The 13,676-nt window shown below is 32.7% G+C and overlaps 1 protein-coding gene across 7 annotated transcripts in view; it reads right to left on the minus strand.

Moving 5' to 3' along the window:
• ATRNL1 (attractin like 1) overlaps positions 1-13,676 on the minus strand; it is a 718,480-nt gene that overhangs the window by 664,357 nt on the left and 40,447 nt on the right. For all 7 annotated transcript variants that reach the window (XR_012133000.1, XM_073240354.1, XM_073240356.1 and 4 more), the window contains exon 6: positions 1,872-2,046. Coding sequence is in view for 6 of the 7 variants with exons in the window: in XM_073240354.1 (XP_073096455.1) it covers positions 1,872-2,046 (175 nt within the window). In the remaining variant the exon portion in view is untranslated. The remainder of the gene's footprint in view (positions 1-1,871; positions 2,047-13,676) is intronic.

The raw sequence follows: 13,676 nt of genomic DNA on the forward strand, positions 1-13,676 counted from the left end.
AGCTTATTATAAAATTAAATAAACACTGTAACCAAAAGAACCAGGTTTCAGCCCAAAAAAAGTTAAACCATCCAGTTCAAATAGAAAATATATGAGTTTAGGAGAATATCAAGTAATATTCATCACTTAATTTTAAATATGCTATTAAACTTGTACAGAACACAAACTTTTAACATTTCCATGTTTCCTTGACATGTATACTCTTTCATCTTCACAATTCTTGCAAATCCCATAATTTAATCCAAAGTTCAATTTTATTTTCACAGTTTTTTCACAATTTTATTTCACATTTATTTTCACAATTTCATTTTCATTAATTATAATTTCCTCTTCATTTCCACACTTAAATCTCATTATCTCTTCAGGTTTTTTTTCATACCTTAACAATTTAACAATTCATTTTAATCCTACCAACTTTCCTTCAGTTCTTTCTACTATATTTTATCCTTATATATACTAAAGAATTCTAGTTGTTCACTTAAATTATTTACCTAAAACTCTTCCTCGCTCTTTCCAGAATTTATTTTATACTTTCATTGTAGTCATATTCAATCATAGTTTTAAGGCAATCTCCCCTCATACAGAGAAATTTTTATATCTTCCACATTAACATGGTTAATATTTTAAGTGGGTAGGGTTGCCAGATATAGAATTCCCAGTTAAATTTGAATTTCAGATCAACAACAAATTTTTTTTAGTACAAGTATGACCTATGTAATATTTGGGACAAAAATCAAAATATATATATACATATATATGTGTGTGTATATACATATATATATATATGTGTGTGTGTTTGCTTTTTGTAAAGGGCCTCTGTGTATTAAAAAATTATTCATGGTTTATCTGAATTGCAAATTTAACTGGGTGTCCTGTGTAAATCCATTGTGGTATATTGTCCAGGGTCTGTTCTGACTGGCCACTGCCCAAGGTGTATCAGTTATTACATATTATGAATATCATCCCTGAAAACATTAATGATCAAATTATCCCATTTCCTTTTTAATTCTGTTATTGAATGGTTCATAAAATACAATCACCAACTGAAAAGAAAAATCAGCTAAAGCTACATCCATGCGACTCCCGATAGCATCCAATAATGTAAAGCATGATCTCTATTGAGCCAACAGTAAATTAATGATATATTTTATAATACTGGCACCATTCTCTTAACTCCCAAACTCTTTATAAAAGCTTATAAAATTAAATGCAAAGTAAAAGTCTAGGTAAATTAAAATTTACAGAACAAACTGAAAGTATTTTTATGTAAGCAATTACACTTCATTCTAAAAAAAAAAGGTAGGATTCGTGATGCCCAGTACAAGCATGGCCTGCCCTTATTCAAAGTTGGTATTTTTTTACTCAGAATTTATTAAAAGCACTCTAGAGAGAGAATGAAAATTTCATACAAATCACACCTCTACACATAAAGAAAAATAATTAACTATGGGTATACTGAGTTAATATATTCTCAAATTAGTCCATGTAGTAATCACAAAAATAATCATAAAACATTTATCAAAAAATAACTTTCACAAAAATAACTACTCATAAATTTGAAGAGCAATAAGATAAGACATTTCAGATAGTCTTACTACCAAGAAGTCCAGCTTAAAAAAATAGTGTGTGACACATAATGTAGGCAGGTCACAAGGAAGGCAGTATAGCACAGAGAAGACAAGTAGTGATTCTAGAGCATCTTATTACGCTGATGGACAGTGACTGCAATGGGATGTGAGGGGAGGACTTGATAATATGGGTGAATGTTATCACCACAATGTTGCTCATGTGAAACCTTCATAAGATTGTATATCAATGATACCTTAATAAAAGAAAATATTGTGTGAAAATCTGAAAATAAAAATACTTACTTCAGGACCATTTGAAAAGAACTGTAGTTAAAAGTATATCCACCAATCACCCACATAAATTTCCCATGTAAAACTGCCTTATGGGAAGCCCGACCTACAGATGGACTGAAGGGTTTAACATTTGGCAGAATCCAGTAAGACTCAGTAGAAGGAACATTCAAAGAACAATCAGGACCTATTTAAAAACATGAAAATAAAAGAACATAATGCATTAAGCAAAGACCTTACCAACATAGAATACATGGATCAGGAGAATTTAAGAATTCAATGTTCATTATATTTATAAATGTATCATACATGATAAATGGTCTGAAGTACAAGTTACAGGAAAAATTCTAATAGTAAACGTAATGTCTGCAGGGGAAAAAAATCATACACTCAATTGGACTTGGATATGTTCAAATAATTATCACAGTCTGAAAGAATCATTTCAATAATAGAAAATTTCAGATTTACTTTAGTATGCTACTAGAATATTAGAATGGAAAGCAATGTACTCAAATCCCAGTTCTGTCACTTACAGTAAGAGTGACCTTAGGCAAGTCTGCTTACCTCTCCCGTCATCAAGACTTTATCTATAAAATAGAAATAATAATCTATCCCCTCAGAGTTATTATAAGTATTTAATATTTTAAAAGACAGTGGAATGAAAGCATTTATACATTACAAACTATTAAATATAAAGACTAAAATTATATTTTTCTTAGCATTATTAAGAGCAGCCGAAATTGGTATCATTAGGGAAGCTTATTATCTTCAAACAGAAAAAAATCACTATGCATAATAAATCAAAACTATTAAATTAGTGCAGTACAACTTAAATACTTTAAGTTGAAAACACTTCCTTTTCCTATAGATATTCTTGATGTTACTCATGAGTACTTGTTTTCTCATCTGTAAAATGTAGAGGACTAACCTAGATCAGTGTTTCTCAAACTTAAGTAATGGAAGGAATGCTTCTAAAGAAAATGTATTTTCATCAAACTTAAGGGCTCATATATTATTTTAATTCTAATTAAACTAAAATATACTCAAAAACTAGATATAAACCCCTATGTTTAAAGTTCTTTTATGAATAAAAACCAACATAAATTTATAGATTACATATACAAACTTATAAAACCAATAAAATTAATGTTTAATTAATATGATGGATAATATTGTTTCATTTAAATTATATCACTGGTCCCAAGTTGTAAATGATACTTATTCTTATAGCACCATTTCTACATAATTTTAACATACCTATACTATTTTGACATAATTTTCCCATCACATTTCTTTTCTCTACCTTTTATAAACCTTTTTAGTTCATGGAATATGCCATATCACCATTTGACCTTCACATGTCACAAAAGTATCAGTACACTTCAGCAATATTCTTTTAGCCTATAATAAGGGTACTATTTGGTCCCAACTCAATAGTCAACACAAATGCTAGCACTGCAATCAAATGGCATTTTTACTCAATTACAAAAACAATCACTTGATCTTTAATTTGCTTATATCAAAAGTTTTATACTATCACTGAGTAACAAGATTTTAAAACTTCCAAACGGACTCTGATTTGAGAAACATTAGTCTATAGTTTTCACTTGCTTATTTATTCACTCATCCATGATTTCTTTCATCTTCAAAGCCTTTTTCAATGCCTATATTCTATGAGTCTGTATTTTCCAGGTACAAACTAGGTAGCACCATATATTATCCCTGATAATGACACAATATGTTAAATTAAATATAGAAAATCTTATTATTTCTGAGTATAAAGACTATAGACTTTTTCTTGGTAAAGGAAGAAATTAAAAGAACAGATTGCTTTCAAAAAACTTTTTTTTGAACTACAATTCTAAGTCACTTGGAAATCATTTAACTTGTGTTGGCAAACAACAGCCCATAAGCGAAATCTAGCCTACTAACTGCTTTTTTATAAATAAAGTTTTATTAGAATATACCATGTTCACTCATTTATATTCTATGGCTGCTCTTATACTACAATAGCAGAGTAGAGTCACTGCAACAGAGATCATACGGCCTACAAAGCCCAAAAGATTTACTTATATGGTCCCTTACAGAAAAGTTTGCCAGCTCTAACTTAACTGAAGAGAAATGAGATCATATGAATATAATATATAAGTAACACATATATTGGGTATGAATTTTCTATCTTGTTTTCTTAAAAAGTAAATGTAGATTTATTTTAAATCATGTAAGTCAGGAATAAAAAACAAATAGGGAAAAAATGTCAACAATAGGTAAATCTGGGTAAAGGGCATTCAGATATTCTTTGTACTACTCTTACTCTTGCAACTTTTCTATGAATCTAAAATGCTTTCTGAATAGTTAAAACGGTGTATCACCTAAAGGCACAAAGTTGGAAGCAGTCAAATAATATCTGGCTATTACTTGGCAAAAAGATCAGTGAGGAATGATGGCCTGTAAAACTCTTAAGAGAGGGATATATTTAAATCAGTAAAATGATTATGAAATTTGCACTAGAGCAAAATACTTCAGATTAGGTTTGTGGGAGGCTGAATAATGCCCCCCAAAGGTATCCAGGTCCTAATCACTGGAACTTGTGAATGTCACTGTATGTGGCAAAAGAGACTCTGCAGTTATGATTAAATTATGTATACTGAGCTGGGTAGTAGTCCCTGCATTAGCCAAGGGGCCTCTATATGTAACCATCCCTGTCATTATGAAAAAGAGAGATCTGACTACCTAAAAAGGCAGTATGGCCGCCAAAGCTTGACGCCGAGCCGAGCCGTAAGCCTTGAAGAAGGAGGATGGGAAAAGTCCCAGGGAAAGTCAAGGATACAGATTCTTCCCTAAAGCCTGCAGAGGAAGCGTAGCCCTGAAATGACAATATCTTGGTTTTGGTCCATTGAAACTGATTTCAGATTTCTAATCTCCAGAACAGTAAGAGAACAACAGATATTTGTTTTAAGATGCCAATTTGTGGTGATTTGTTACAACATTATAGAAAACTAATTAACTAAATTTGTTAATTAAATTAACTTATTTAAACTAAATATTGTCATTTAATACAGAAAGCAGGATTCTAGAGTTTTTTTTTAATTTTACTAAGGCACCTAAAACACCTAATTTTCTACATACACACAAAATAGTAGTCAAAATTCTTCCTGTCTCTGTTAATACCATATTTTATGTAACTTCTAGAAATTATTAGGAGGAATGGTTTATTGCCAAACTCCACAGATTTTCTTAATTCTATTTTAAATTAATAAGCTTATAAATAGAATGAAATATTATGAATGCCTTAAATGTTTAAGGAAAATAAGATGTCTTAATTTGTAGCTTTCTATGTTCTGTAACTAAAATGATTAAAATACAAGTTTATAAACAGATTAATTTGAAACAGAAATAACTATAAATAATACTTTATAGACACAAAGGCTTTGCTATCCATCACACCTAATATTGAAATCTATGTTTAAGGTTATCCAAGACTCCTTTTATAAAAATACATCCATGAAAAATCTTCTATCTACAACTTCATGATTTGGTCCCATATACAACATCTCTGTAACTCTCCCTGCACAACTCCTCTCCACCAATATGGGATCTCCTCCAGGTGAGCAGATCTCAGCTATCTTGAAAAAGGACACAGTAAATGAATTCACATTACAGTATTTTTTCATAAAGATTTAATATGCTACCTTTCCACAGGTTATGTGTTGTTTAATAAACCAGAGAGCACCTGAAGGATTTTCTAATGTTGTAACTTCCAGCTGCTGTGAGACAGATTTTTGAGGGAAGAAGGATATTCTACAATATAAAGTAGAATAATACTCTGATCCTTCCCAAATTTCTATCTCCAGACCCACAATCCCTGTCAAATTCTAAATAATTCGAATTCAAACTGCTTACATGACATTACCACTCGGCTGTGTAACAATCATCGCAATCATCTCAAACTTACCATGTCGAACTTAAAATCTTGATGTTTCCCTCGCCAGTGTTTCCATCTCAGGAAATGATACTTCCATTCACCCAGTTACTCAGGGCAAAGACAACAGTGCTATTCTTGAGTTCCCTCTTTCCCCCACAGCCCATCCATATCCAACCCACCAACAAATCTCGGACTGGTATTCATTAACAGGGATGCAGCCTTTCCAACTGTTAAAATACGCAAGTGTTTCAATGATTGCTAGTAAACAAATGCTGCTTCAAGTATCCAGCATTCCCTTCCCAGTTCTCCCAGCCCCTCCCTTGAGAAAATCTAGACCTCTCCGCAAACAACTATAGGGGTAATGCCTGGTAGAGGCGGGCTCATCCAGGATCCTGCTCCAGTCCTAAAGCCAGCACCCAATTTTGATCAGTTGGTGTCTGAGTGTCTGTACCTGACCAATGATAAACATCTTTAAATTCTATCACCCCTACCAGACACCAACCACTAACCCCTTTCTTTACAATTACCATCCTAGTTCAAGCCACCATGCTCTCTCTCACCTGGACTACTGCAATAGTCTCCAAACCCGTCTCCTTATTTCCATTCTTGCTCCCTTCCCATCAGATTCAACTCTCCACAGTACAACCAGAATGATTAAAAATACTAATCCCCGCCTATCATTCCCCTTTTCAAAATCTTTCAAGATCTCCCATCACACTTAAAATGAAAAATCCTTTACGTGGCCTACAATCCCTACATTTATGATTGGCCTCACATATACTTTTCGAATGAATGAATGAGTGAATGAATGAAAATAACCTCGGAGCTATAAAAGATAAAAAGCATGAACTACTAAGTCAAACCTAGCTTTCCTATTAACTGTAAATCCTTGAACAAGTTACATAACTTCTGTAAATGAGAGTTTAATCATGGAGATTATACCTAGGAAAGCACAAGATTCTGTAAAGATAATATGAGATTGTACCTAATATTTAACACTGTAATGAAAGCTTCATAATAGTAAACTTACTGTTATTATTAAGTCAATCCCCTCATTTTACATATAGGAGGACTAAGTATAATCAATCTACAGAAAAATAGGTTAACAAAGCCTAGTGTTATTAGATTTTATAAATAGACATGTCAAAATAAGTAAAATGACAAGTAAAAAAGTCTTTAATCCAGGTAAATCAAATTGAAAAATAATTGCAGACAAAATCTAGAATAAACAAAGTACTATAAAGTTTTTTTTTAAGTTTTTCCAAAGCAATTCCAGACTATTAAATTACATTCTTTCTTCCTTTCCAATGTAGTCTAATTATTTTGCACTGGAAAAGGTTTTCTAAAGGACTCTATCTCTGATTTTGTAATGAAAATCAATACAAAAAGTTTTATTTGCTTTACACAAATTTAATTTATAAAATAACTTTGCTTCATAAAGAAGGATCAACATTTAAAGTCTTCAGGTGAGTGAAACAGCAAGTCCCTGAATGTACCGCGAATTTATGAATAGATTTATATACTGATTTCTGATGTTACTACAGAAACTGTAACTGCTGTGTAGAGACACGGAATGCAAACCTGGCTGTAAAATTTTGTCTCCCACAACAATCCAGCTGATGAGCTGCTCCTTTTTTGCTAATTAATAGTTAACAGCAAGCAGGCTTTGATTTCTAAAAACAAGAATTAGCCGGAACAGAGTTTCCTTACACCATTTAAAACAGAAAAAGAAACCACAAAGCTATCCAGTTAAGTAAGGGATTTGCAGGGGACTCTTGCTCCAGAATTTTAGACTTCTTTTCAATACAATTTTGGCTCTTTAAAATTCACATTTAATCTGTGCCATCATAAAAAGAATATTTATTTTATTATTAAGGTGGTACATATTCAAATGGCCGAATTTTATTTATTTTATTTTTGCAGTTCTCAAATGAAAATATTAAATAAATATTGCTAACTTCAAACTATATTAAATGCAGTTTGTTAAGAGACATTTCTTTAATTTTATACTGCAGATAGCATTTTGGGTATTTTAAATAAATCTAATAAGAGCAAATATATACATACCCTCTAACAGTATCTCTAGGGTAGTATATCAGTTAGATTTCTTTGGTTGTAAGCCACAGAAACTGATTTTGGCTAGCTTACAGAAAAAAAAACAGGAATTTACTGGAAAAATACAGGGAAATTCAGAGAATTTTTAAAAGAGGCTGCAATCTAATTTAGAATAAATAGGAATCTGGGTCTATCATCCTATCAAGACTACTCTCAATGAGTGAAAAGCAATTTCCCAAAGAGATATTAGATTACTAATAGAAAAGGAAAAAATTGCTGAGAGGGAGATTTTAAGAGAGGTATATCTAACTTACTATTATCATTCCAGAAATAGTCTTATGATTTAATATGTGTACTGAATCTGACATTCTCCAATAAGAGGCAAAACAAGATAACATCATTACAAGAGTCTTATCCTCTAACATCACTGAAAATTTTTATTTTATTTCAATATCCAAAGTATTCTAAACATTTCCTAGGCTCATAAAAATCAATATCCAAAGGCCAGGCATCAGTTTTAGTGTAATTTAAGTGTCCGCAGCTGTTCTGTCAGTATTTTAATTTTAAAGAACAATTAATTGTGTGAGTAGTAATCATTATACTAGATCTGTTTCAAGAATACTTGGTCCTCACAGTGTAAGTCAAGGATGCTATTATATATTATATAATATGGAAAGGGACTGTACTTCTGTTAGCAAAGAACAGTGGTTTCCAACTATTACATCTGAGTTATGGAAGGCTTAAAAATTGGCTTTTCAGACTTTGGCACTGATTAGTTGAAACTGATAAATATAGAGTTAACTATGACTGAGAGCAGGATTTATTTATCCTACTTATCTAAGTCAGAGGCAATTAAAAAGGAGGTTATAAATATTTCCACATTAAGCTTCTATGTGGAAGGAACCTGTGTGTCTAACACAGAATATTCCGAGAACTGCATTGTGACCCACAACTCAGTCCTTCCTCTGTTCTCTCTCTACCCTCATTTCCTTGGTGATTTCATCTACTTATGGCTTTAAGAACTATCAATAGTTTCCAATTTAATATTTTAAGACCACCCATATTTGTAGCTATAGTAGAGACCTTTCTCCACTGCCTCTTCAACAGCTCTTTTTAAATGTCTGAAAGACATCTAAAACTTAACACACCAAAAATAAACTGATTTTCCTCAAAAATCTCCCTCATATCAGTTAATGACAACTCCATCTTACCCTGTCAAAAATCTTAAAAGTCATTGTTACATTTTTTTCTTTCTCTCATTTCTCCATGTCCGAAGCATCAGCAAATGCTATTAACCCTGCTTTAAAACTATACTCAGTATTAATGCCATTCTTAGCCCCTCCACTACCTGCCCATAGTACTAACATCTCTTGTGTAGATCGTAACAGTGGCCTCTTATGTGGTACTCTGCTTCCACAAGCCAGTCTCAGATCAGAAGTCAACAGGAACCTTTTAAAACTAAGTCAGATTATATCAATCTTCTGCTCAAAATTCTTCAATAGCTCCACATTTCACTTAGAGTAAAAGTGAAAATACTTACAATGGCCTACCCACTAAGGCTTAGCTGATTCAGCTCCCTTCTTCACACAACCCACCACTCCAAATACCCTTCAGCCCCATGCCCCAACCATATTTCTTGCTCTGTAACTTCCCTAAACTCATACCTGACTAATCTCACCCTCAGTAATTCAATTCCAGGCACACTGGCCATTTTGCTGGTCCTCAGACACAACGGGCATGTTCCTAACTTAAAGCCTTTGCACTGACTGTTCTCTCTGGTTGGAATGTTCTTCTCCTAAATATCTATATGGCTAACTTCTTCATTTGCTTCAATTCAGGAGTTTGAGTTAAAAGACTTTATAGTTTTCTAAAACAAACAAAATTATCAAGTTTTTACAACTTAATAATACCGCGGACTTTAAAGTGTGTGTTCTGTTAGTCAATACTGCCACCCAATGGTAAATGTTAAAATCTATAACCGCAGGATTGAAACAAATACAAGACAAAGAATCAAAGAACCAAATGCAAATTCAATTGTTTCTCTCAATATTTAAAGTTATGCTTTGTCTATGTCAAGTAAATTATATAATTTATTGGAGTACTAGTCTTCTAAAACTTCTATACTTGAATGTCCAGATATCACTACACTAGCAAACTTAACACATTTCTAATTGATTCATTCAACAAAAGGAAATTGAGTGCCTGCAAGTCAAGCACTGCAATTGGTCCTGAGGACACAGAGTTGATCAAATTATAATCATTCTTCTCTTTGTAGAGTTTATATTCCAATAAGATAATCAAAGAATCAGACCAACATAAATATGATAAATGCTACCAATTTTAAACATAGAGTCCTATGAAAGAATGTAATAGGGGAATGTGATCTAGTCCTACAATGTTAATGGAGTAAGACATTCTAAGAGGAAGTTCAGAAATAAGAAAGGCCTTGACAGTAAGGGACAAAGAGCATGCAAGAAACTGAACTAAGTCCAAAAAAGTCTGACTTTAAATAATCAGAGGTACTATATTAAACTATCAAATTATTTGATTTACATGTTCAGATATTATCTCTTAATAATTTAAAGGTTCAAAACAACCAACTCCAATCCTTACATGAGTCCTGTGCCTGAATTGAACTGAAAAGAAATAATGAAAACATAAAGAATATACCTAAAATACTTAAAAGGATTGAATGATAGGATTGAGAACATTCCAGAATAGAAAAGGGATATTACAGGAACAACTTTTAAATGATTAAGTAATGGTCTTGTATATAAAAAATGTTAACCTGTTTTTCATCTCTACACAATAGGAAAAAAAAAGTTTGGTTGTAATGGATTAAGGAAAAGTCATCACTAAAGTCTGCTGATTTACCTTTTGAACTTGTCTACCCCTACCATCTATTACACATTGCAAAGTTCTTCAGAGTAGTTATGAGAATTTTTTAGCCCATTCCTTGTCATTTATGACAACAATCTACATTTAAAAATATTTTACTTGGATTTTTGTTTGCAAGATTCCAATCATTTGAGCCTCTTTACTATGTTTGCAGAAATCTCTCATTATGTGAATTTTTTTCAGAAACAGGATCCCTTTCCACTACAAAAATCAGAGAAGTTAAATTCTCTATCTCACTATCTCAAGATAGCCAATGTATGTATGAGACCTGGGGTTAAACAAGCAGAAGTGACCTAAGCAGGACTTCAAGTCTTTGAAGTGATACGAAGATATGGAAAGAATTCAGAATTCTTTCTTTCCATGCCAGTCACATGCAGCGACCAAAGTAATGAGGCCAGTGGTGGCATCCCAGAGGCCAGTGACAGTGACAGGAATATCGGAATCAAACTATCCTGTGGCTTCATCTTTGCTGTGAACCTTATGCTGCACCAGCCCCTTCCCAACCATGGTTTTCCAGCCTTCCCATTCTCTTTGATGAGCTATTCAGTATTGGTTATGGTACAGGTTAAGAGAAACGAAAATAAGTTCCTTAAATAATCTGAATGTTAATTTCTTACTTTTTAAACATCCTAGAAGCAAATAGGCAAGTGCCACTGGTTACTAAGTCATTCACCAGGCTTTGGGAAAGACCTTCATGATCTAAAACTTTCATGCAGTACTTGTACTCACACCCTACTGACCTAAACTTAGTACAATAGCCATACAAGCTGTAAGAAGGCTGAGAAATGTGATATGCAGCTGCAAGGCCCTGTGCTGTGCTAAAAATTCAGTGACTTCTATTACTAAAAAGGGAAGACTGAATGCCGGGAGATCGTGGTCTCTGCCATACTTTGCAATAACTGCCTTTTCCATTCAAGTAAGCTAGAACTGTTTATGTTGCTTACACTCAAAGACTTCCAGTGACTCAATTTTAAGGTATATAAAAGAGAAAAATCTGGAGCCACTCAGTTTAGTGAGTTGATGGAAGGGGAGATTGGAGTCTGCTTTGATATTCATATTTTACTGTATTCCTTACATATGAACTTAGATCTAATTTGTTATATCATAATTTTGATGTGTCTTAACAATTTCTCATCTATTCCAATATTTGGAGCCATCTTAAAAGGAAAATGCTCTTCAAAGTTGCCATTTTCCCTCCTGTGACTTTAAAGACTTAAACAAGTTTTAGTAAGTAAAAATGTCACAGAAATAGATGAATCTACATAGGTCCCTATCCTTTAAGTAAACAATTTACTATGTATGTATCATTATCTTGACAACTATATAATTTGAAAAAATTACACTTTATGGAATAAACATGTGCTTTTCAAAATGCACTTAGCATTCTCTATATTCTTTACTATTTCTGCTTTTGGATTTTAAATGTTTTCTACAGGAAAAGGGGGAAAATTGGTTTTGATGGTCCCATCTATCCTTAAAACATACTCCCATGTAATTTGGAAAAACTCCTCAAGTAGTACAAAGATGACAGTACATGGCTGAGGAAGAAAGTCTTAGATGAGAAAGATAAGGGAGGGAAGAGCATGGTGATGGCTGAGCAGAAGTCTCAGGAGGTGCTACATGGAAAAGTTAAATTTAGAAAACAAGGGGACATGAAGAACAGGTGGGATGAGAACGGAGAAGTGTTAGCAAGGGAATCCAAGATTTGACAAAAGCTAGGTTTCTTCTGTGTTCTCCTTAATAAAAATCTTAGTTTCTAGAAAGCAAAACGTTTTTTATACATATTAGCATAGAACCAAACAGAATAAGTAAAGTTGACTAACATAAAAGGATAAAATATAACAGAGGTAGCAACAATCTGTTTTTAACCTGAATAATCCAGTCCCAAACAACACATTACAAAATCTTCCAGATTTTGAATCTCATAGATTGCCTCCTTAGCTCTCATATTCAAGTATCTCTAGTTCTTTGCTAATTCCCCACATGTCCTAAGAACAAATCCATCTTTTTCTCCCTGAATGATTCCTCCCCATTCTATATATCTGAGATAAAAACATTTTCCCCCTAACTTCCTTCATAATCCCACCTACTTTAAGCTATGTTTCCCTTAAATATAGGATCAGGGATCAAGTGTGAAGCTCAAAGGCACCCACCTGCACAGCACCTCTTAAAAGAAGCACAATATCTCATTCACCAAGCATGCTACCCTTAAAACATTCACATCAATTAAGAGATCAATTTTTAACTATTAAGAATTAAAAATGGTATTAAAATATGTCTAATTTCTGTATAACATCTTCTAATTTATTTAAAAAGTATATATATATTTATATAATGTGTGTGTATATATAACTTCATATTATCACTTTTCTTTAAAAGTGAACACATAAGATAAGCATCTACTTTGCAATATACTATTCATGTGATCCATTATAAATGAAATTTGAATGCACCACGTGTTAAATTCAGTCAAATCATCAAATCTTCAGGGATTCAACAAAAAATTACGATTTCCATTTGCTTATAAACATGTAAGAGTCATGAATTTTTGTAATTACAGGCACTATTGATGAAAATAACAGAATGCGAAAGGCCGATAAATAAAAGCCAGGAAAAAAAAAGATAATTTGAACCACATCTATATTACAAACCTCCAGGAAATAAAGCATTTCAAAGAAGGACTATTATTCAGCCATAAAAAATGAAATCTTGACATTTGCAGTAACATGGGCTGACCCAGAGGGTATTACGCTAAGTGAAATAGTCAAAAGAGAAAGACAAACACCATATGATTTCACCTATTTGTGGAATCTAAAAAACAAAACAAATGAAGAAGCAAAACTGAAACAGACTCATAGACACAGAGAACAGACTGTGGTTACCCAGAGGGAAGAGAGTGGGAGGATGGGTGAAATAGGTTAAGAGGAAAAACCAGTAGT

The sequence above is a fragment of the Manis javanica genome, chromosome 7 (assembly GCF_040802235.1).
Source record: "Manis javanica isolate MJ-LG chromosome 7, MJ_LKY, whole genome shotgun sequence".
Taxonomy (NCBI): Eukaryota; Metazoa; Chordata; class Mammalia; order Pholidota; family Manidae; genus Manis; species Manis javanica.